A 23,349-nucleotide genomic window follows, 5' to 3' on the forward strand; every position below is an offset into this window, starting at 1 on the left:
CTCCCTCACCGGTCTCTCGCTGCGGGATCGTGCGGATGCTCGCGTCCATCTCCTCTCTCTCCTCCCTCCCCTCCCCTTCCTCCCTCCCTCCCTCACCGGTCTCTCGCTGCGGGATCGTGCGGATGCTCGCGTCCATCTCCTCTCTCTCCTCCCTCCCCTCCCCTTCCTCCCTCCCTCCCTCACCGGTCTCTCGCTGCGGGATCGTGCGGATGCTCGCGTCCATCTCCTCTCTCTCCTCCCTCCCCTCCCCTTCCTCCCTCCCTCCCTCACCGGTCTCTCGCTGCGGGATCGTGCGGATGCTCGCGTCCATCTCCTCTCTCTCCTCCCTCCCCTCCCCTTCCTCCCTCCCTCACTCACCGGTCTCTCGCTGCGGGATCGTGCGGATGCTCGCGTCCATCTCCTCTCTCTCCTCCCTCCCCTCCCCTTCCTCCCTCCCTCACTCACCGGTCTCTCGCTGCGGGATCGTGCGGATGCTCGCGTCCATCTCCTCTCTCTCCTCCCCCTTCCCCCTCCTCCCTCACTCACCGGTCTCTCTCCCTCACTCACCGGTCTCCCTCCCTCACTCACCGGTCTCTCGCTGCGGGATCGTGCGGATGCTCGCGTCCATCTCCTCGAGCGACTTCTGGAAGTAGAAGAGGCCGAGGTTGTGCTTGTGCATGTGGAAGTGGATGCAGCCGAGGTTGCTGTAGTACATCGCCGGCACGCACTGCCCGCCGTCGAGGAACGACGGCGACGTACCCGGCGCACCGCTCAGGATCTTCATCGCGTTGCGGTGGTTGTGCTTCATGTACTCGAACTGCGCCTTCAGGTACACGGTCGAGTCGGTCGGCCCACCAAACAGGTACATCTCCGGTCCGTTGCTCTGCGTCGCGAGAAACGAGAGGCGGCAGTCACAATCATCGTCACTTGACGTTTATATAAAATGGCCGTCGTACCGAGATAAAAAGTGACCCCCGGTGGTGCCACCACACACCAATAAAATTGTGAAGGCCCGTTAGTCGAACATAAAGTTCAAAGCATGAAGCCAAACATAAATTGACCCTCGGTAGTGCCACTACACACCAAAAAAATTGTCAAGGCCCGTTATTCGAACATAAAGTTCTGAAAATGAAGCCAAACATAAAGTGACCCTCGGTGGTGCCACCACACACGAAAAAATTGTGAAGGCCCGTTAGTCGAACATAAAGTGCCAAACATGAAGTCAAACATTAAGTGACTTACGGCCTGCGTCATGTTCGTGAGTGTTTTCAGCTCCTTCTTGCACGCCTTCACAGACTTTAGTTGTAGGTAACAGCGCACCTTGTACTGTAACGACGGAAAGAGAGACACGTCACACGAATCACATCGGCTGATCTGATACCATAAAGGTCTAAATGTGAAGCGGATGTGCGTGCGTGCGTGCGTGTCTGTGTGTGTGGTTTCTGCTTGTGCGTGCGTGCGTGAGTGTGTGCATGTGTGTGTGAATATCTGCATGTGCGTCTCGTGAACGTGTGTGTGTGCGTGTCTATGTGTGTGTGGTTTCTGCATGTGCGTGCGTGCGTGCGTGCGTAGTGTGTGCATGTGTGTGTGAATATCTGCATGTGCGTCTCGTGAACGTGTGTGTGTGCGTGCGTGCATGTTTGAATGTTCATGCAGTTTATACTTAAATTTATCATCAAGCGTGTGCAGACGAAGCAAACCTGTTGGATTCGTGGCTTGTGGATCTCGTTCGCTGTTGCGCTGGACAGCGGCCGCTCTTCTCTGCTCTCCTTCTCCATCTTGCTGTCAAACAGCATCTTCTCCGTGAAGGCGATCATATTGAGGGCCTTTCCCGGCTGGTGGGTGCACAAGTAGAGCTCAATGAGCAGGAAGCATACTTTCCTTTTCAACTTCTCATCTGCAAGTAAGGGATATATATGTATCAACAATACCTCAAGTGACGACGTCAAAATGTCGGTTAGTGTGCAAATGTGGTGACACCTACACCAAAATATATGAAAACACTTTGAGAATAGGAATGTCGTTAGATACGAAGCAGATTTATGATGCTGCGAAATTACCGATCAGTAATGCGCTGTTTAAAACAAGAACTTCTAATACTTATCCTGTTTCTCAGAAACATCTCCCACATCTACTGTAGGTATACTCGACAAAGAAATATGAAAAAAGAAATATGGTATATATCTACGTGGTATTTGTTATGGGAAGGGCTTGTAATCTCATGGTAAAAACACGTGAATTATACCATACATATAATTGATATAGTTATTTTTAAAAAGGTCGATTGTAAACTAATTAAAAAAAACTCAAGATAGTACGATGAAAAACGAGACACAAGCATACAATAGACTGGCCAGCAGAATAGTTAATCTACTCACCCAATGGCTCAAGGAAGTGAAAGACCTTTTCCAAGACGGTGATCGCTGCCCTGTACTGCCGGAGATTGTGTAGAATGGTGGCATAGTTGTAGAAGATGATGCAGTGGTCAACATCCTCTAATGTGTCTATGTTCTTCAGGCTCACGCCGGCCTACAAACCATCCAGGATGAAGACAGAGCTCACAGATAGCAAAAGTCTGATGGTTTAATGAGAAATCCGAGAAAGTAATTGGAGATAGAAAGTCAAAAGACAAGATGATTACAGTTCAGAAATACTTTGATATCAAAAGTGTAATATCAAACTATGGGAATCACACTGCTTGCGTTAGGCTGAGAAAAATAGCTTTGCCGAAAAAAGCTTGCTACGGAAACCAAATCAAGCCAGCTCAGGACAGCGCATGCTCCCCAGCAACAACAGAGGAAACAACAAAGGGAAGCATGCTGATACAACCTTAAAATGCCAAGATTTTCATTGTTTGAAAATATGCATTTTAAACGTTGATTTTTACCATTATCTGCCTTTTGTAGACAAAGAACGAGAATATCTATCTAAAATAAATGCAACAATTGACCCATTTCCCTCGGCCAGATAACCACAGCCCCCCCTGGACATTGATGCTAGGTCAACCAAGCTAAACTAGTTCACATGTATTTCTCACACATACATCCCAAAATGTCTACTTTAAAGCACTTCATTGCTAAGTATTGTTTTTTGAATGTCACATCACAACAATGATTGCACAGAGCTGCCGTTCAATAAAACTAGGCAGATGTGTGAATGGAACACAATTTTTTTCTTCATCTTTTGAAAAGACTGATGCATTAATTATATTACCAAAAACAAACACTAGTCACCACCTTTTTGCAGACAAGGCTGAGGTCCTGCTTAAACTCGTCTGTCTTATTGAATTCTGATCTGTAGAACTCTGCCACAGCCCTGTTGTGCAGTACTTTTGGGTCATTAGAACGTGACGTGATGATGTCATCGAGGACGTTGACACAGGATATGTAGCTTCTCTGTTTGAAACGAACCACAGTGTGAGACTTCTGTTAATGTATTACACCATATGTCAACATATAGTAATGGGACTGCGCTCACACGTAGAATTTTATTAACTGATGTAATAAACGATCGTTTATCAATAGATTCATTTATAGATCAAGTCAAAATAAATCAGAGTAACTTACTATATTTCTATAAGCGGTTTACTAAACATATATAGAAACTATACTGCATGTACAACTCGCTGCACATGTTGAACTGAAGCCTGAGATGATTTTATAATAGAATGCACTGTAATCATTAATCATAGATATCAACCACTAATAAATATACAAGTATTAGGATTTATTTATTACATACATTTATTTAAGGATTGTGACACTAGACTTCCTAGAAATTGATTTAAGACACAAAACACTGATTGTAGACACCAGCTGGCTAGAGGAGGCACTGATTAAATGTAGACACAGGCATTGTATAATGCAATACAATAGGCCCTAAATAATACATACACTTTCAAACTCCTGAGCACCATCTGCTGCGAGCTCTTTTTCCTTCTCAGTTACTCCACTGCTAAAGTCGTTTGGCTCTGCCATTGCTCAAAAGGGAGAAGGTTACAAATGACACAGTATAGTAATATCTCTCTTATGTTGTCAAATTTGATTGTTATACCAAAAAAAAATTAAGAGCAACACATTTGAGATGTGTAATTAGCAATATTAACTCACATTAGTTACCTACTACTAATGTGTGACTGTCAGTATGTAGCATAATGGTTTATGCAATAATTAATCACAACTTAATCATAAACATCTTCGAACTGACCCGAGTTTACCTGAATATTTAGGCAGCTTACGACAAGCGTAATTGACTCCAGTTAGCAATAGGGAATGAACTGCCCAATTGCCCGACATGCCTACTCACTGCGATTCCTTGGGAGAACCCTGGTATTACTGTCCGCGAACCACAGTACTGGTGCTAGCAGTAGTGCGACAGTGACACTTTGTGTTGGCGCAATGCACAACTAGAATTTGAATAGCTCTACTGTACAGTGCACTGATGTGTCCCCTTCGCTCCCACCACAACAACAGATGCATCATACAGCTACAGGTAAAGCTACATGCCCTGTGTGGGGGGGGGGGGAGCTACACAAGTAGAGTTAGCAGTAGGACTCCGGTTGGCACCACTACCAGATTGTCAAACTAGTGTACACTGTGTAGACCAGTCCTTTTTTGAGTCATGGACCCATTTGAGAATCTAGTAAAAGCTACCGCCCCTCCCCAGAAAAATGCACATAAGCACCTGAAGCCCATCCACGGACCCCGAAGGGGTCCACCAAAGAACCCCAGCCCTGGTGTAGACTGTGCTTGATTGTATTGTAGCTCCAAGAAATGGTCTTGCTAAGGTTAGAAGCGCTGAGAGGGTCTATGTCCCCCGGGGTACTGCCGGAACGTACCCTGGTACTATCTAATATGCCGGACCGTACCTCGCCTACTCTACTAACGAGTCTAGGGAGTCGCCTACGCCTACTCCCTAACCCTAACCCTAACCATATCAAATAGTGACCAGGGTACGGTCCGGTGTACCGGAATGTACCCTGGTCACTATTTGATGTGGTTAGGATTAGGATTAGGGTTAGGGTTAGGGAGTAGGCGTAGGCGACTCCCTAGACTCGTTAGTAGAGTAGGCGAGGTACGTTCCGGCAGTACCCTCACCCTGGGGGACATAGACCCTATGAGCGTCACAAGCTGTATAGACAATCCGTCGCACAGCCTGGTCGGGCTAGATTGTATTGTAGCGAGTGACTGAGTACCTAGCAGTAACTGAGTCAGTCTATACTCTTACTCTTTAGTCTTACTCTTACTCAGGCTTAAACCGACCAGGCTCTCCGACTGTTACACGACACGTAGTGTTAAGCGAGATGGGAACTTGTGGCTAACTCAGGCTTAGTGACTAGGCTTAGTCTTACTCTTACTCAGGCTTAAACCGACCAGGCTCTCCGACTGTTACACGACACGTAGTGTTAAGCGAGATGGGAACTTGTGGCTAACTCAGGCTTAGTGACTAGGCTTAGTCTTACTCTTCTTAGTACTCTTACTCTTACTCTTACAGTCTTAGTCTAACTACTCTCGTGGGGTACTTCGCAGCGCATTGGAATTTTTAGCTGTAACTTACCAAACATCGACGGTTTAAGAATGCAGCTATATATTTTCCTTATTAATATTAATAAGGTTAAAATTCGTAGGTTATAGCTTACACCTTACTGATTTACTGACTACTGTGATTAAGTTCACTGGTAAATGTTACTGTCAGAAGGAAAGTTGTCGCCTGATGTACCCTGGTCGACAGTTCCACACGCTAATCCTAAACCCTTAACCCTAACAGCGTCAGTGTAGCGAAGAGATATATATGCCGGAGTAAATGTGGCAAACGGGTACCAGTTCTAAGTGTCGCAGCTTGCAGCGCCAATCTCGCTGTTATAGAGAGGTCGCTGTTTTTGACGGACAATCTTCGCGTCCATTTCCATAGAGTGTAGGTGATTCTGTATTATATTATTTATATAAACTCGGAAATGTTTTGTTTGTGCCACAACTTAATGTAAAACGTGGTTCGCAAGTCAATTTAAGGATATAATTTGCTTGTTATTAGGCATGAGCAATTGAAGCACCTATAAAGTAGAAAATTTTGCGTAAAACTTGGATTGACAAAGTTTGCTCAAGTTCTCAAAGTAAAACTAAAGGCTGTTGCTCCTGCGACGGTACCGTCGCCGAATTATTTTCTCTTCAACTCACGGTAGTGATGCAGGCGCCATCTATCGGCGAATAATAACTACCGTTGCTTTTGGTAAGATATATATATACGATTTTATACGATATAACGTAACCCTAACCCTAACCCTAACCTACCCTAACCCTACCCTAACCCTAACCCTAACCTAACCCTAACCCTAACTCTATTAATTAATAACATTTAATTTTTAATTGTTGTAGAAATTAATTGTTGTTATTAAAATGTTGTAAATAAATAATGTTGATATTTTGCGTTAATGGACAAAAAAATGTTAACAGATAAAGATAGAAAAATACAGAAAACAGGAAAATAATTAGAAAACGGATGGGATTCGATCCCGCGAACATTCATACTTGGGGCAAGCGCTCTACCCGTTGCGCTGCTGCCACATATTGAAATTAAAATTGGATGTGCTATGTATATCGCAAGAAAACAAGCTCAACCAATCAGGCGTCAGTACCGTCAGTACCGTGACTTTAAGAGAAAAATAATCGGCGCGGTACCGTCGCAGGAGCAACAGCCAAAACTAAAAGTAGGCCCTAAAACTAGTAAAAGTAAAACAAGTGTAACTTCAACTATTTGCGCTAACTTGTCAAGAATATCTTGATCAAAATATCTTGTCGGTAGGCAGAGGTCCCGGCCCCTAGCATCTACCTGTAGTAGTACCTAAGCATCTACCTGTACTTTTAGTGTGTAATGGATGTAGTGTAGTGTGTGTATACAGGAAAGTGTGCCGATCACCAGTGGCAGTAGCTCCAAGAAACGGTATTGCTAGGGTTAGAATACCGTTTCAAATTCTTGCCCACAATTCCTTGTAGTTGGCTCGGTATCAACCATTCGACACAGCTAGCGTCACATGTAATACTAATAGCTCAAACGAATCTATAAACCTCTGGCTTGCTCGCGGGTAACTGGGCGCTACTGGGCGCTACTTATTTATTGAGTTATGCCGTTTTTCTGAGATTAATTGGATCAAAACAACCAGACAGCCGACATGTTCAGTGCAACTAAAATCGCGCAATGGACCTGATTTTTTACAGTGCGTAGGCCAAATAACACGCAAGTACATATCTTCGCAATGATAATTTATTAAGTTGTTGTGTAGATTGACGTTTCTGCTGTTTTCAATGTTTTAATATTTATATATATACGAGTATTATGATGTTATTTATGCTCGCGCCAACGCAAGTTGCAACGCTATGGTATGTTATGTCGTTTCGGGTTTCCGCGTGCCGGTTCGACAAATCATGCGCATTGCAAACATGGCGGTTGGCGGTTAGTTGAAATTTCGGTTCGGCCTCTTGAAATTTACACTGTGCACAGCAAACTGAGGTATATAGTTTGATAACAACCCTGGAATACTATAAGGAAGGTTATATTTGATCACAAACAAGGCAGAAATGCTTAGATGATCATTTTATTGAGATATACGTAATTGTTCGGTAGTTTTTGTACAGCTACAAGATTTTTCAATGGATGGATGTTCAGGCGGATGTATTTGACGTTAGTCACACAGCCTGTGCGTTACAGTTGCAGTAGCTCTAGTAGTACTACTAGTAGACGAATAATTCTGTCCCATATAACCTTTTTTATATTTTGGTGAGGTTATATTGGGACAGAACGGGGTTCATTGAAATTTCGTGAGATCGCATGCAAAATGCATGCGCTGCCGAATGCGGCCCGATACGCCGCTATTGGCGCGAAAAAAACCCTACCGGTTCCCTTCTACATGACTTTACCTTGCTACAGATATGTGTATACATTCACTTCAATCGTTATTTACTTCTTTAAAGATTGTTTTCAGAAACCGCTTCATTCACTTTCGTAAATAACATCACCATTTTCAAACAATCAGATCAATCAGAGCGAGATGTTACAATAGCCTGGTTCTCGCTTGTACTCTGTGGCGCTGCAGGGGGCTGATAGACTCGCTCTGATTGGTCTGATTGTTTGTAAAATGGCGAATGTTATTACGAAAGTGGAATGAAGCGGGTTTCTGAAAAAAATCTTTTAAAGAAGTGAATAACGATTGAAGTGAATGTATACACATATCTGTAGCAAGGTAAAAGTCATGTAGAAGGGAACGATAGGGTTTTTTCGCGCCAATAGGGCGTACGGGCGGCATTCGCAGCGCATGCATTTTGCATGCGATCTCACGAAAAAAAAAAATTTCAATGAACCCCGTTCTGTCCCAATATAACCCTCACCAAAATATAAAAAAGGTTATATGGGACAGAATTATTCGGTCTAGTAGTACTATAGCCCGCGTACTGTACGCGGGCTTTAGTACTAGAGCTACAGTGGCAGTGGCGAATGTGAGGAGTTGCAGCATAGTTGGCTATGATGATTGCAGCCTGATCACTGTAGCCCATATTGTGCACAGTTTGGCCATATGGGGCCGTTTCGAATAATGAAGTGATGGTAAATAAAAAGGAAATTGTATTTACTACCAACGTCTGAATGTTTATATACTCTCCCTCGTCTAATAATTCCACTTTATGCTGTTAAATTGCTCACCTGCAGTGCACATTCTCAATGCATTCACGACTTTATACACAAAAGTCGCATAAAGATCAGGGCTGTAGCTAGCCGGGGGGGGGGGCACAGGGGCAGTTGCCCGCCCAGAAAAAAGTAGATATAGTACGTGGCTACGTGGTCAAAGGCGGTCACCTTCCCAGAGCACAGCATGTACATGGCTTCCCCCCAGGAAAAATTAGTTAGCGACGCTTCTGAAGATATAGTGTTTGTTTCTGCACAGTGACATATTATGTGTGTTGGGATTGTGTAAGCAGAGGAGCATAGGAACAGCATTGCATAGAATTATTAGGTGGTAGAGAGTACACATTAACACTGGTGGTAATTGCAATTCGTTTTTTTCACCATCATTTTATTATTTAAATGGCAAGTTTCACGATGGAAAAATTGGTATATAAATTTATTTAATTTCTTTCCAAAAATGTCAAACCTTGGAATCATGACAGTCAATATTTATCGATGGTCAGCTCATAAGGTAACACAGAGAACTTTGCCAGTTAAATGATATCCAGGGTTAAAGGTTAGGGACTGTGGAAATTATTACTCTGTGAATTGAGGAAGAGGAATGTTGGAACACTTAAATTGCAGAGGAATGTGAAGGTTTATAGGTTTGTTTTACAAGCCCACTTAGGACTAACATGGTAAGCAATAGGAGGATAGCATTCAACAGTGCTTCTTAAACTGGTGAATGGTTCACCCAAGGGTGAATGAAATTATTTTAGGGATTTTATTTGACTGAAACTTGCCAAAAACAAGGAAATTTAGTCGCGGGTGAATGAAATTTTGTGATAAAAACTGATGACAGTGAATAGTTTAAAAAGCACTGGCTTAGAAGATGTTTATTATCCCATTGGTGTATTAGTGCGAGACCAAAATCATGGCATATACATCAGAAACGCTAACTTAATAGGAAGATTGAATATAAGCTTTATTGTATTTTTATGGCTTATATTTTGTAAGCAAAATTCCTAGTACTACTTATCGTAAGGTAAACCCGGTAGCTCCTGTTCTGCCACAAGAGCAGCTACGAAACAATGTTTTCCAAGAACTGCAAACAGCTTGATATGTATGGTTTTTTTTAAAGAACGCATATAAGGGAAGTACACCATAATGCCAAGTTACTGCGCTGCGCCTGGGTGCTCACATAGGGGCGGAAGGAGCATGAGAATGTATTCCTTTCCCCGTGACCCCGTGAGAAGGAGAAAGTGGCACCTGAATTGTCGGAGAGGCAGTTGGACGCCGACCAACACCAGTCGTTTATGTCAGGTAATCTTCTACATAGTTTACACTGGTGGATGTGAAGTTACCTTCAAGTTAAAATGTTTTGCCATGGGTTTACATTTAATTTAAATCTTATTAAAACATGAGATACTATGCCGTTTAAATGTTATGATTATTTAGCAGGACTAGTAGCTCAAGAATATAACTTTCCTCTTGCAAAAAGGTATTAGAATTTAGTAGGTCAAAGCTACATTTTAATTGTAAAAGTTACATTGTGCATATATACGTTTGTATATTTGATTTTAATTTGTTGTAAATGTTTTTTAGGCACATTTTGAAGTTTCTCAGTTTGAGAGAAATGTTCCAAACAAGTTGAAGCCAAATGCTATCCCAACAATATTTTCTGTGCCAAATCCTCCCATAAAAATCTACGATGCAGAAGAAATGGCAGCAATGATTAGGGCCAAAGATTTCCAGAAGGAGCAAGCAGCGAGAGGATATGAGCACAATTATGCAGCAAATCAAAAGAAAGAAAGGTGAACATCGAAGGAAGCATGATATTAATAATATATTTTAATAAGCTATTGTACTGTTTCTATAATGTGCAGTGCAAATAGTGCACAGCAGTTGATGTGTGTGTTGGTATATTTGTAGCCAGGAGAAAAATAAGGCAAATGCTGAATTTCCTGAATACTTGAAAAAAGGTGACCATGCAGAGTGCTGGAATGAAATCACAAAGTTACGGCTGGAAAATGTTAAACTTCAAAGGCAGGTACAAACCACAATCTTTTATACCAATAAGGAACTACATTTCTGGGTTGCGCAGTTTATAAACGGAAAGCCATGTAATGCGATAAGATACTGAACTAAGGAGTAACACATGTTATATATGCATTCTTTATGATTCCCTTTTAAACTATTGGGTATAAATATATATTGGCTATAATTATATTGGGTAGAAATGTCTAAATGTTTTATTTTCTTTATACCCAAGATGTTAATGCTTGATCAGACACTAAGACAAATGGAGACCTCACTCGGTGCATTCCTAAACCCTGAACAAATTCAAATGCTCAAATGCAAGACCAAAAGGAAAAACTGCGTTTGGTCAGCAAACACCATCAAACGTGCATTCCAGGTATTCACCGGACACATAATGTTACAAATAATCGTGAATAATCTTAGCATTGCCGATAATCAGGAAGTTTGTGCTATTTATAATTCAAAATGCGGCTATTTGCTGGCGAATGGGCCTGTTCCAAATCTTCCAATACTGGCTGTATCACATTTCATGTGTAGATGTGTATGAGATGCTGTTTCTTAAATTATGTAACAGTATAATGATCAATGTGCATCCTGTTTCACTGCTATACCTCATTTTAATGAATCAAATTAAGATGTGTGAATATTTTGTTGAACATCTTGTTAAATTTTATTGTAAAATCTTTTAACATATCTGTCTACCTATACCACTGCAATGCACATCGCTACAGTTAGCAAAATTATTTTCATGTGTTTAATAGTTGAGCTTTTATTTTATGTTTCAGCTCAGGTGTGCTGTTGGCATTCGGGGATATCTGTTTTTGGTATCAGAAGGCTACCCACTGCCAAGTTACAGCTCTCTGTGCTATAGGATGAAAACTCTTAAATTTGATCAGGAGGTGACATCGGACGTATACCACATTTTGGGTAAAGGGAGAAACTTAAACCCAACAGAGAAAGATTGTGTCCTGACACTTTGCGAAGACAACTGATTGTGTGGAGATGATTTCGTGCTCTCTCACACAACTCCTGCAAGAATCAGAGTTTGTTGCTGTACAAGGACTTCACGCTTCGATGTTAGCAGGACTGCAATTCCTGACTGAGGCAGGTAACCTGTAGTGAAAATTACCGAATCAACAAAACAATCAAACACTCGTCGCCAGTGCTTAATTCGCAGATTTTAATTACCATCAGCAATGCTTAATCATGCACGTTTTAGTGCAGTAAATGCTTTGTTTTCGGTAGAGTTTGGTCTGGTGGTGTTGCATATTCTGTAAATAATAACTTTATGCCCTATTAGGATGGTGTTGCAATCTTCTCATTGTTTTTCGAAATTTAATGGCGAGGTAAATTGAAGTCTTGAGGCTATATAATTGAAATTAACACTCTACAAGCATCCATGAATTCGGAACGATTCTAATATAAATATTACAAGTACGTGCTTAAAAAGACGACTTTTATACAAAACTGTTAAAGATTAGGCATATCCATGTAGGGTATGTGCAACTTCTGTTATGTAGGATAACATTTGTATAGCATTTGCAAAGAGTCGTTGTAAATATAAGTTTAGAGTACTCTGTTGAATTGCTGTTGGGATAACCAGTATGGACATAGTACTGTAGTAGGTTTTTCATGCAGGGCAGGGCATACTGATATATGATATGATAAATGATATATATAAAACATATATAAACATTTACTTAGCACTTTATTATGTTTTTCCTAAATACATCACAACAAAAACCGGCTATGGAATTACATAATAAACCTGCCAGCACTCGGAAATCTCTTCTATAGAGCTCAGGTACACTAATATATGATTACAGCCATGCCAATAAAACGAGAACTTTATCAAACAAAGGGCAGGAAGTAACGAGGACACCGGCTTTAGTTCACCGAGTAATAGGCCAGCACATGTATTCACTCGTATCCATACATTATACATCCTATAAATGGAAGTAACAATTCAATGTGTCTGTTCATCCATCTAATATAACAATATCAAAATAACGAGAATTAAACATCCTGTACATCATGTATGTACGGTTGAAAAATATTCAGAATCGATAGTACAAGTATACATAATAGTATCTATAGAGTTAATTTCCAAGTCATTGAGAAAACATGAGAATTTGAAAAGAATTGCATACATGCAAAGTTATGAAAACTGGGTATAAAATGACAATAGATAGGTAGTCAATTCCATCACGCATCTAGATAAGATATTTTGTATGCTAATATACCCATTCAACGTGCACACTTTTACTTTTATCGAAAGCAATTCAATGACATAATTTCAAATGAAACCCCACCTGCTATGTGATAATAAACCTCATGTTGAAGGCATATTTGAACAGGAGGCCAGTGGAAGCACTATGGGGTGCAGTTTCACAAACCTCCCCATGAAACACCCAGGTGCTTGGAAACATTTCCCTGGGAGACGACCCAAAGATTTGGAAGGAGAAGAAATGGTAGACGATTTTTTTCTCGCCAATGAACCCCGACTCCAACAAAAATAACAGGCAGAGATTACCTTCAGATTTGCTGGTGAACAGGCTGGCCAAGGCTGGCCAAGGTATTATGGGATCTGCTCTGAGAATCCCCTATTATGATAAATGCTGCCACTTCACTTAAATGCCATAAAAACCGATCACCGCACACAGTTTACGTCTCAGCAAATCAGTCAACTCACATTATACTGCAAATTTCTACGCAATCTTTGATTTTAACTTCGGAGGCATAGTAAATTTTTGATTCTTCTCCAGGCCCTGATCCTTCCCCTAGCATATCAGCAGGCCCTGCCACGCATGGACAACTGGAGAATCACTCATCTTATTTTGAGGTTATTCCTGACCTCATGGAGGGAAGTCATGACACGTAAGGAAGAAAAGACTATCTCAGGAAGAATGACCATGGCCCCAGGACAGGAGGACATGAGCTTGGGAGAGAGCTAAACATAAAAATGGCGGAAGAAAACACGATCTTTAGGAGAGGGGCACGACCCCGGGCCAAGAGGACATTTCGTTTGGACGGGCTGCCACAACTTCAAACGTAGTGATGCTGATATCTCTACGAACTTGCAGCACTAGATCTTGATTGCACACTTGGCTTAGACTATGCATATACATGTGTCGCACGTTACTGGTAGTTAGTACCTAGGAGCTTTTAAGAGCACCTTTATAAATTGTGCTGTTAAATATGAAGCCTGGAAAACGCTACTTATGACAGGCTATACTTCGCAGATTATATGATGCAGTTTTTTTTATAGTGAATGTCTCCGAAAACTACAAAGTTGTAGGTTTGTGTAGTGCACGTTAGTATATAGGGGATTTGAGGAGTAAGAACATAGATAACACAAAGGTGTGGCCTAGTTTATGGTGAACATCTACCTGGTAGGTGGATGGGTAGTAGGCAGTCAAACATCGTTTTCAGCTCATCTAAATTTGGGCTTCTTTTTTTTAACCTCATATTGAAACGGTTTTGAGTTTATATTTTTCAGGTAGTACGGCAACATTACTCATTTTACAGTTTCATTTTTAAGATTATAAATTTCCCATAAAGTGCATTATTATTATTATTATTATATACTGGTTTTACAGTAATTTCTTATAAATTACTGCAATATTATTGCATGAATTTGCCGTTAAATAGTTGCCTATCAAAGGACGGTGTTGGAGTACAACACAGAAAACATTCTCATACCGAGATTTCAAAATACTTCAACCAGCGAGATTTAAATGCCGATGTAGCAATTATGGCTTGTGCAATAATCCTATTCACACTAAATTACACCGGTTAAAATTATGCATAAAAATTACCGGGCCTGTCAGTGTTGCAACACTACACACCTAAAACACTGTCACTAAACTGCATGAAGTTCTATATTTCTTTAAACTATTTATTCATTAGTGTTGATATTATCAGGAGTAAGATAATATAGGATCCTATATATCCTATATAGATCCTATATTATCTTACTCCTGATATTATTAGTGTTAACTTATTGTAGCACTAATTTTCAGCCAAAGCTATCCTTAGATTTTATATGCTTTTAGACTACATGTATTGCACGTGACTAGTTATTAGATGATTACAGCTACTCGTCATAGCATGGCCTAATGCATTTTGGATACGTAGATTCATTCTATATTTTCATGCTTTAGCGCAACAGTTAATGGCAAGATCGCGGGATTAAATACATGGAATGGGTTCCTGCTGATGGCAGTGTAAATAATAACCTCTTGATGTATTTTACGACAAATGTTGCTTTTCAGTGCCAAACGATTATGTTAACATACAAGTTGTTCTATTATATTACTGTGCACTATCATATAGTTGACAGTATGGCTAATGCTACCGTGGAGATTTTTCAAATAATTAACCCAATTATTAATTAATCTAACAAGGAGAATGGGGGACAAATTCTAGTATGGATCGAACCTTCCACCCAGACACACACACATGAAAACTACACACAGTATGAAATAAGCATGCAAATATAACTTAATAGTATGAAGTGATGATATATACATCTACATTTATATACACATAGGTGATAATGACTGCAAAGTACCTGATATAATTTAACACACACTTCAATATTTTCTAAGATTTGTAGTAACTACTCTATTTTATAGTTATGTAAGAGAAGGATGCAATATATATATATATGTATATATATACACATATATGTATATATTCATTTCGAGTGGTTGTCTTTTACAGTTACATATCACATAGACTCCCATCCTTCACACATATAAGTTGGCATTTCAAATAGCGCCCCCCTACATCGCAGTTACCTACCGCAGCTGTCCTGCAAAGCAGGCTTAAATAGGGGAAAAGCTCTGCATGCTTAGAATATATTCATTGAGTTTCAGCTGAGGCAGATTAGAGATCCTTCAAAGATGCTGCTATGGCAGCCTTGAGAGCCTCTTCATCATCTATGCTAAAATCCTGAAAAAAAAGTTCAACTAAAATTAGCCAGTTTCATAGAAAAGTAGAGGGCAGCAGCTAAATTATATTTGCCAGTTCATCAGTATTAAAAAAAACCCTACAGAACGACTTGCAATAGACAGTGGTTGCTATTATGTAATAAAAACGAAACCTGCGATATGAAAGTGAGATACGAATTTCAAACGAGCGATATACAATATACAAGAGAATGACAATATTTTGTAAATCTTGATACTACTCCAGGGCTTCAGCAAAATTACATAAAAATGCCACATACATTTAATTTCCAGCACTGTTGCAGTTTTTCAACAATGCGTACACAACGTGACAAGTTTTATGCAGCCTTAGTAAAGCACGGGCCTTGTATCGACAGGGTATACTCCTGTTAGATATATACTCCGTTATGCATAAAATGACTACCACGATCATCTAATCCTAGCTTATCAAAGGGCAACATACCACGTAAGTGTCGTATTCAAATCTGTGACGCGAATTGAGATGCTGTATGAAATTTGAGCTCTTAAGACTGGGATCACCCCAGGGCATAGCTGCACAAATTGGACACACCTACAAATAATACAAAAGGAAGTATTAGTGTTTACTGACTCACTCGCTGCCAAGAGAGCACATTGCCACATATTTCTCATTAAAACTTCATTAATTTCACCTTAGACAGGTTATGTCAACACAGATGGTTACAATGGCAATGACAATTAATACGGCTTAATACTGTTTATGGCTATATATTGTATTAGAAGTAAATAAGCATGGTTATTACCTCCGCCAAGGGGTTGGCAGGAGGTTATTTTTTCACCGGCGTGTGTTTGTTGGTTTGTGGGTTTGTGTACAGCCTAACTGAAAAAGTTTTGGATAGATTGTCATAAAATTTTCAGGATAGGTCAGAAATGGGGTAACTTAGAATTGATTACATTTTGGTGGTGATCCGGATCAAATTAATTATTTAATTAATTAAATTTTTCACAGTGAGAGAATTCAGCTGCCTTGGCGGAGGTCTGCACTCTCCGAGTGCTCTAGTTGATGATGTTGATAGAAGGTCCACTCAACCACTTGTCTGATCAACAAAATTACAATTTTTAACCACTGAATACAAACATACCACTTGTGAATAGTTTTTTGAATGTTTATCATTGCAATGCTTTGTCAGCCCTTGCAAATCAAGATTCATCAGGCCACAGAATGGACACTTGAAGGTAGCACGGTTTGGAACATCACTGGAACAAACAGGAAATAGGAAAACCATCATCTATTTATTACATTACAATCACCCGCACTACTAATACATGTGCATCCATTTTGTCACACGTACCTTGAACAAAACTCAAATAAGAAACAAACTGAGTGGATCATAGGACCTGCATTTGAAATTCACAAGATATCTAGCTAATACGAACTTAATGAGCTAATAGACATGTATGCAAGTATTGGCACCCACGAACCTAAAACTTTACTATGCAGCTTGATGAACATGTAATTAACTACATGTATGCAGTATGGTACAGCATTAAGCCTTTTAAAACACAGAATCGCATACTCTGTAAACACAATACCTCGGTACTGGCTGTGATGTTCGTGCGACGGGGGAGAACTTGAGGCTCCTTGCCACCTTGGCAAGTTTGGAACAAGATGAATGATGACTGCGAAGCTTCGATACGGACATCTGCGGATTTACGTAAAAAATGTCATGCATTAGCTGATTATGAAGCAATGTATAAATGCCACACCGTGTAAAGTGACGATGCAGTATGAATGATGTATACGCATTCAATTTCACCATTCACTGGTACTATAGTGATTGCTAAAACTGATAAATCTGCTGCAGGGAGTGTTGTTGTGTAGCTTAAATTATTATATTCTATTAAGTTGCATTTCGTGGCTTTCATATACTGAAGTATGTACACACAGTGCTGTCACGAGATCACACACACCTTCTTGGAACAGCCAGAGCACATGGATTTACTGCCGGAGATTTCCTTCTCGACATCACAAGCCTTTTTTCTGCGCCCTGGGCTAAAGTTTGAGCGGCATAACGGACACTGGGCATCTGGCATGCTCTCATAAGCATTTAAGCAGCTATTGCAAAACCTGAAATGAATATTTAGCGAGTAAATTAACTCTTTATAACACATCACGGGAACGCTCTAGATACATCTTTTTTTCTACACATCAACTTCGTTCTCTCACTAGATTAAAAAACGGGCAAGTCTTCTAACAAAGCTGCACTACATTATTACATCTATAACCTGGGTAACGAGTTTGAGTGATTTTTCATGGTGTGAAATCATTTTCTGAATTGCATGCAAGCATGTTTTAAAACAACAAGAATGCCAGACTAGTCTGTGATAAATCAGCCCAACAAGTGCCCACGAAAATTTGGAGTGATTATACAGACCACTTAAACAGATTTTGGCACAATAGTTTAGTAGTAGTAGTACTAGTAGTAGTAGTACCAATCCAATCCATCACAGAGAGTGACATGTGGTCCATGAACAAAGAAAGTGAACAAAATTACTTTACAGACTTCTAATACATAACAGTTGATGATTTATAAGCAAACAATTTTGTTCAACGCTTGCATTAAGTGATGTGAAGTAAGAAAGCTCTGTGACTTCGCATATAAACGTTATTACCAACCTTACTAAAATTCTCAGAAACAAAGAACGGATGAATGAATTAATTTTGGCAAAAATCCAACAAAGCAAAATAGCTTTCCAACGTGAACCACTTACATGTGTCCGCATGAAATGACCATGGGTTTCTCAAAAATTTCTAAGCATATCGCGCACGTTAGAGTATCTAGGCAGTCGACCCATTTTTTTGAAGATCCCAATAAAGATCTCGACCGTGGACGAGTCGATGCCATCATACGTCGTCTCTCTGTTGTTGTTGCACAGCTGTTATGCCTGCAGCACTCCTGGTGGTGAAAAATATTTCCAGTAGAGTATTGAAAAATATCATATCGATCAATCTCTATCAGCGGTCAGATAACTGAAGCGATTTATAACCACCAAATGTACACATACACTATATAGTTGATGAAAGCTGATTTCTGGACCTATTGAAGTAAAGTTTTAAACAACGATTACGCAAGAAATTTCAACTATAAGTATAAGTTACGTACGTTGTTTCATTGTTTACGACAAAGCACAAAGCACGTGAGGTTTGTTTACTGTAATGTCGCGCCCCCTACAAAAATAACAAGTGAACATTTTCACATCTTGTGACGGATTCTCACGGATTCTCACATCTCCACGGATGAAAGAGCAGGCAGAGTTCAAACCAGTCAGCGGTAAATTGTAAGTATGCAGTCTGTCTTGATTCTGTGTTAGTTTGTAAGATTAATGATCTCAATTAAATTATCAACAGGTTTTTCACTTATTGTTATTCGCTGGCAGAATGGAAGTTGTTTACTTATGTTTGCGTATTTTTGTGTAAACTTGAACGGATATCTTTCAAAATTCTCATCATCATCATGTAATTACTTCACTGGCGTAATGACAAATAAAGTGAAAAAAATGAACATAAATCATGTAACCTAACAGAGTGAAGTTAGTTTACCTACGGGTAGTTAATGGGTAGCATTATTAACTTACTCTGTTGGATTACATTATTGTATCTACCATAAACATATCTTGTACTTGTAAGTTGTAGTTGTACTTGTACTTTTTATGATATTATTACTAGTATTGTTCATTTATTGTACCGTGTGACCTTTGCCAGGAAATACGGTTAGTATTAATTTAGACATAAGTACCTATTGACATATTGACATTCATGCCGTGTGATCAAACTAAAAATATGTTATGTTTCAATATTTTTTCAATCAAAACTAAAACAATCCTATATTAGTACTTTTGCTTTGCTCCGTTCATTGTCTGTGCACATGTTTATTATTTGTGTAGTGGATTTTACACTGAACAAATACTTAAAGGGACAGTAGCCTCTAGGATTTTACTGCATACAACTGTACTTACTGTATAACAAATCGTCTATACCCACACGTATTTGTTACCAGATACCTAATTTAATTGTTATAATTAATTACACATCAACGCGACGATATTTGAACGGCGCCAGGAGACCCGCGACCGTGCTGCCACCCCCCAAAAAGTTGCGTATTTGACAATTTATTTTGCACGTTACAGACCGAGGGCTAATCACAAAAGTGCAATTATATTTATACCGAATGATATTCATTTTAGGGCAAATTTATCCATATTATAACTGAAACTATATGCCGTTTATAAGATATTACAATCCTTTTGCTTTTAAATGAATAAATAAGAAACACCCTCGGTCTGTAGCCCTTGGCTGGAAAGTGGTTTTGCGCAACTTATCAGATCGTGCACGATCATAAAAAACAAAGATAATCCACTCATTGGTTTACACAAGCAGCCAACCGTTATCCTGAAACACATGGGTCTGCAAAATAACCCACACAGTCACACGTGACAATCGTTTTTAACGTTGAGCAAGGCAACATGGTCAAAAATTGTTTGTTTGCAGAAATAGAAATGCATTATTTAGCCAACTAAAACCTTCTTTGTGTAACTAAAGTTATGCCCTAGCAGTGAGAGTATTACGCCATCATTGCCATTTGTTTAGTATTTCAAGTATATATTATACTTAGTACCATAAGGACAGCTGAACAATATGATCCTGAGACTAAGAATGAATGTTGTATTTGGTGTTGACAGTTGCCTGTAAGTTGGTTCGCTGGTAACTCTTGCATAACCTTATTCAGTGTGATCCTGTACATAGTTGGTACTTGTTAGGTACTAAGTTTCCATTGGCACATACATATTACTCTGTAGGCATGTGCATGTGCTGACTTACAGTTTATGGTAGTCATTTACGATGAGAATAAGGGGAAGGTAGGGCCGCGACAAGGGATAGCCTCCTAAAGTTATTGCCGATAGAAAGACAGTGACCTATGTCATATCCATGTACAGTAGCTCATTGAGCTCTTCATCAGCAGAGTATATAATTAAAAACATAATCAAAGCTGCAAAAGGGTGGTTAAAATTCGTGTGCAACCCACCTGACGTCTATCTATAGATGTCGTTATACGTTATTCATTGTTGCTGTTAGAGTAAACACTAATACAATAACAGTGAGGCCTGGCCAGCTGTGACACACATTGGCCGCTACCCCTAATGGGAAATGCAGATGCCAACGGCCACCTCATTAGCATGACAAACTACTGGATGCAGAATGCTGCTTCGGTGCTGATGCAGTTGTGTGTGTAGTAGACCTGCTGGTGTGTCATATGCGTATACACGTCTGCATGCGTATACATGATGTACTGATTTGTAATTGAACGTACGAGATTTTTCCGGACAAAGAAGGGAGTTGCGTTGACTCGTTTTGCGTTGCGCAGCATCTGATGTTCCTTCCACATGACAGCAGTAGCAGCAGCAATGATCTGGTTAGTGCCAGAATGACAAATCACATAGTCATGACATGATTCCGAATTAGACAATTTAATTGAATGACAAGAGAGAGAGAGAGAGAGAGAGAGAGAGAGCGAGAAAGTGGGAGAGAGAGGGGGGTTGAAAGAGAGAGAGAGAGAGAGAGATAGAGAAAGAGAGAGAGCGCGCACAGAAGAGGCAGATGGGGAAAGACGAAAAGCAAGTGTATCTAATTAACTTCTTCTTTATGGGTGCTCTGATTTTTAACCACCCCTGCCTCGCTCACTCTCTGCTCTCCCTCCCTCTCTCTTTCTCTTTCTCTCTCTCTCTCTCTCTCTCTCTCTCTCTCTCTCTCCTAGCTCCCTCCACCCCTCTCTTCTGTTTCTCCTTTCCCCCTCTCCCCCTCCCCCATCCCTCTCTTTCTCCCTCTCTCTTTCTTTGGTCTATCGTCCTCATCTAATTTCAATTACACATGAATTAATCAGGAGTGTATAATATAGTATCAGGAGTGTCATCATAATATAGACTATAATTATTAATTTATGACACTCCTGATTGTATAGTATAATAATACTCCATATTATCATATCATCAAGAGCATGATATTATCAATCCTTCTTTATATGCTCTTGATATTATACACTCGTGAAGTAATGATGTCCCGCGCTGGGCAGACGTCGACGCTGGTTTAGTCGTAGCGTCGTCTACTACCTCGTAAATATTAGTCTTCAAAGTCGAAGGGGTGGTGAGGCGCAGTAGCTTAGAGAGCACAGGTGAAGTCCAGTCCCGTGGAGTCGCACTGCAGCTGCTGGAAAGCAGGCGACCGGCTGTTAGTACGCCTTCACCGCCCAGCGCAGCTGGCAGACGAAGATGTCAGGAATATATTATGAGGTGTAGGGCTCGCCAAATGCGTAATCGCATCCCTAGCCTGCCCTGCCAGACGTAGTAGCCTGAGACGGCCCGAGAGACTAGACGGCTGTGCGCACTTGCAATCTTCAACACTCGGGACAGTCTCGCTGTACGTACGTAGCTGACCGCTTCGTGGAGCTAATTGAATAAGGTAGGGCTCGCCAAACTCGCATCGTAATCATCTTGTCTCGTCCTAATAACATCTCTCTGAAAAACTGGAGGTTGCCGCACGCGGAGCACGATGCCAGATCTAAGAGGCGTATGTAGGATCTGGGATCTAGGCGGTAGGATCTGAGCGTAAGATCTAGCAGGCGTAGGAGGCGTACGATCTAGGAGGCGCAGGATCTGGGATCTATAGGCGGTAAGATCTGAACGTAAGATCTAGGAGGCGCAGGATCTGGGATCTATAGGCGGTAAGATCTGAACGTAAGATCTAGGAGGCGCAGGATCTGGGATCTATAGGCGGTAGTATCTGAGCGTAAGCTCTTAGTCTAGGAGGCATAGGATCTGGGATCTATGTAAGATGCGCGCGGGTCGCCGGCAAGTGTAGTTGTTATTGCATGTCGATGTCCCCCGTAATATACTAATCGTTATTCTCAAAGTTAATTCAAAAGCGGGTAGCGTGTTGTTCGCAGCACAAAGAGCGGTCCAGCGAGGATATCAGTGATGCTCAACACGCACGCGCGCAGCTCTATAACTATAGCGCTTCGTTCTGCCACAGGCCTGCGGCAGAGCGAAGGGCTATAGTTCTAGAGTTAGCACGCGTGCAGAAGCATTCGGTTCATGTGTGCTGACTGCTGCTGCTGCGCGGGCATGATTAGCATTTCTAATCGCCATCTTTTTAATCGGTGTTTTGTGTAATTTAATTATCCCGCGTGCGTGTGTGTGTCACCCAGTGAAGTCTCGTGGATAACGCGGGTCTGTGTGTGCGTGTGCGTGCGTCCGTGGGTGGCGTGTCGTGTGTGTGTTCACCAGTGAAAGGTCTCGTGAGATAACGCGGGTGTGCGTGTGCTGTGCGTGTTTCGTCGTTGTGCGTGTGTGCGGTGTCTGCGTGTGCGTGCGTGCGTGCAGTGCGTGTGGCTGTGCGTGTGTACGCGACTGTTAAAACGTACGCGCGGAGGTTTCTTCTTTTCCCTTTCTCGAGTAATCCCGCATCTCGTATTTCGACGTTTCGTTTTTTTACCGCGGTAAGGTTATTGTCTAATGATGATATTTCCCTCATCTTTATCTGGGGGGGGGGCAGCTAGAGTTGCAGGTTATAGCGAACCTACGCTGGTATAGCGTTTTTCGCGGCTGGTGCGGAGGGCAGTGAATATCTCGCGAGTCTCTTCCTCTTTTTTGTCCGCTGCTAGTATAGTAGTGCTGCCTTGGTTCTGCGGACGTGATT

The 23,349-nt window shown here is 40.9% G+C and overlaps 3 protein-coding genes and 1 long non-coding RNA gene across 9 annotated transcripts in view; 2 read left to right on the forward strand and 2 right to left on the reverse strand.

Annotated features, from left to right (window-relative positions):
- The window catches only part of LOC106806367 (CCR4-NOT transcription complex subunit 10-like), an 11,879-nt gene extending 4,999 nt beyond the window's left edge, over positions 1-6,880 (reverse strand). The window contains exons 1-8 of one of the 3 annotated variants that reach the window (XM_014808282.1): positions 6,829-6,880; positions 4,285-4,384; positions 3,873-3,958; positions 3,216-3,374; positions 2,358-2,508; positions 1,680-1,876; positions 1,222-1,305; positions 568-862 (exon numbers count right to left, since the gene is read on the reverse strand). In XM_014808282.1, the coding sequence (XP_014663768.1) occupies positions 568-862; positions 1,222-1,305; positions 1,680-1,876; positions 2,358-2,508; positions 3,216-3,374; positions 3,873-3,956 (970 nt within the window). In that variant the 5' untranslated portion in view covers positions 3,957-3,958; positions 4,285-4,384; positions 6,829-6,880. Of the gene's footprint in view, positions 1-567; positions 863-1,221; positions 1,306-1,679; positions 1,877-2,357; positions 2,509-3,215; positions 3,375-3,872; positions 3,959-4,284; positions 4,385-5,535; positions 5,674-6,828 lie in introns of those variants that run through there. The other 2 variants (XM_014808281.1, XM_014808279.1) reach the window with 2 other exon arrangements.
- Positions 5,855-12,367, forward strand: LOC106806368 (THAP domain-containing protein 5-like). Of its 4 annotated transcripts, none has more exons than XM_014808284.1 (6): positions 5,855-5,892; positions 9,770-9,951; positions 10,234-10,442; positions 10,561-10,678; positions 10,901-11,044; positions 11,454-12,367. In XM_014808284.1, exons 2-6 carry the CDS (start codon positions 9,796-9,798, stop codon positions 11,658-11,660), a joined length of 834 nt encoding a protein of 277 aa, XP_014663770.1. In that variant the 5' UTR covers positions 5,855-5,892; positions 9,770-9,795; the 3' UTR covers positions 11,661-12,367. The 4 variants fall into 4 exon arrangements, with proteins under 4 accessions (XP_014663770.1, XP_014663772.1, XP_014663771.1 ...); XM_014808286.1 differs by lacking the exon at positions 5,855-5,892 and adding an exon at positions 6,071-6,088; XM_014808285.1 differs by lacking the exon at positions 5,855-5,892 and adding an exon at positions 8,855-9,326.
- Positions 12,358-18,786, reverse strand: LOC106806369 (RING finger protein 166-like). Its single transcript, XM_014808287.1, has 7 exons — positions 18,764-18,786; positions 18,372-18,556; positions 17,571-17,727; positions 17,193-17,302; positions 16,742-16,856; positions 16,084-16,191; positions 12,358-15,624 (listed from the first exon to the last, which is right to left on the reverse strand). Exons 2-7 carry the CDS (start codon positions 18,506-18,508, stop codon positions 15,559-15,561), a joined length of 693 nt encoding a protein of 230 aa, XP_014663773.1. The 5' UTR covers positions 18,509-18,556; positions 18,764-18,786; the 3' UTR covers positions 12,358-15,558.
- A 72-nt stretch (positions 18,787-18,858) lies between these two features.
- LOC106806366 overlaps positions 18,859-23,349 on the forward strand; it is a 44,979-nt gene continuing 40,488 nt past the window's right edge. Inside the window, exon 1 of the long non-coding RNA XR_001393536.1 lies at positions 18,859-18,938. This is a non-coding gene — a long non-coding RNA (uncharacterized LOC106806366). The remainder of the gene's footprint in view (positions 18,939-23,349) is intronic.

Source organism: Priapulus caudatus, unplaced genomic scaffold (genome assembly GCF_000485595.1).
Source record: "Priapulus caudatus unplaced genomic scaffold, Priapulus_caudatus-5.0.1 Scaffold156, whole genome shotgun sequence".
NCBI classification, from domain to species: Eukaryota; Metazoa; Priapulida; class Priapulimorpha; order Priapulimorphida; family Priapulidae; genus Priapulus; species Priapulus caudatus.

Excerpts from the sequence above, each read along its gene's own strand:
- LOC106806368 (XM_014808284.1), top strand. The coding sequence starts at position 9,796 with ATGCCAAGTTACTGCGCTGCGCCTGGGTGCTCACATAGGGGCGGAAGG. Across the intron at positions 9,952-10,233 it reads ACACCAGTCGTTTATGTCAG|GCACATTTTGAAGTTTCTCA; the intron begins GTAATCTTCTAC and ends AATGTTTTTTAG. Across the intron at positions 11,045-11,453 it reads CCATCAAACGTGCATTCCAG|CTCAGGTGTGCTGTTGGCAT; the intron begins GTATTCACCGGA and ends TTTATGTTTCAG.
- LOC106806369 (XM_014808287.1), bottom strand. The coding sequence starts at position 18,508 with ATGATGGCATCGACTCGTCCACGGTCGAGATCTTTATTGGGATCTTCA. Across the intron at positions 17,728-18,371 it reads GTCATTTCATGCGGACACAT|GTTTTGCAATAGCTGCTTAA; the intron begins GTAAGTGGTTCA and ends TATTCATTTCAG. Across the intron at positions 17,303-17,570 it reads GCTCTGGCTGTTCCAAGAAG|ATGTCCGTATCGAAGCTTCG; the intron begins GTGTGTGTGATC and ends GTAAATCCGCAG.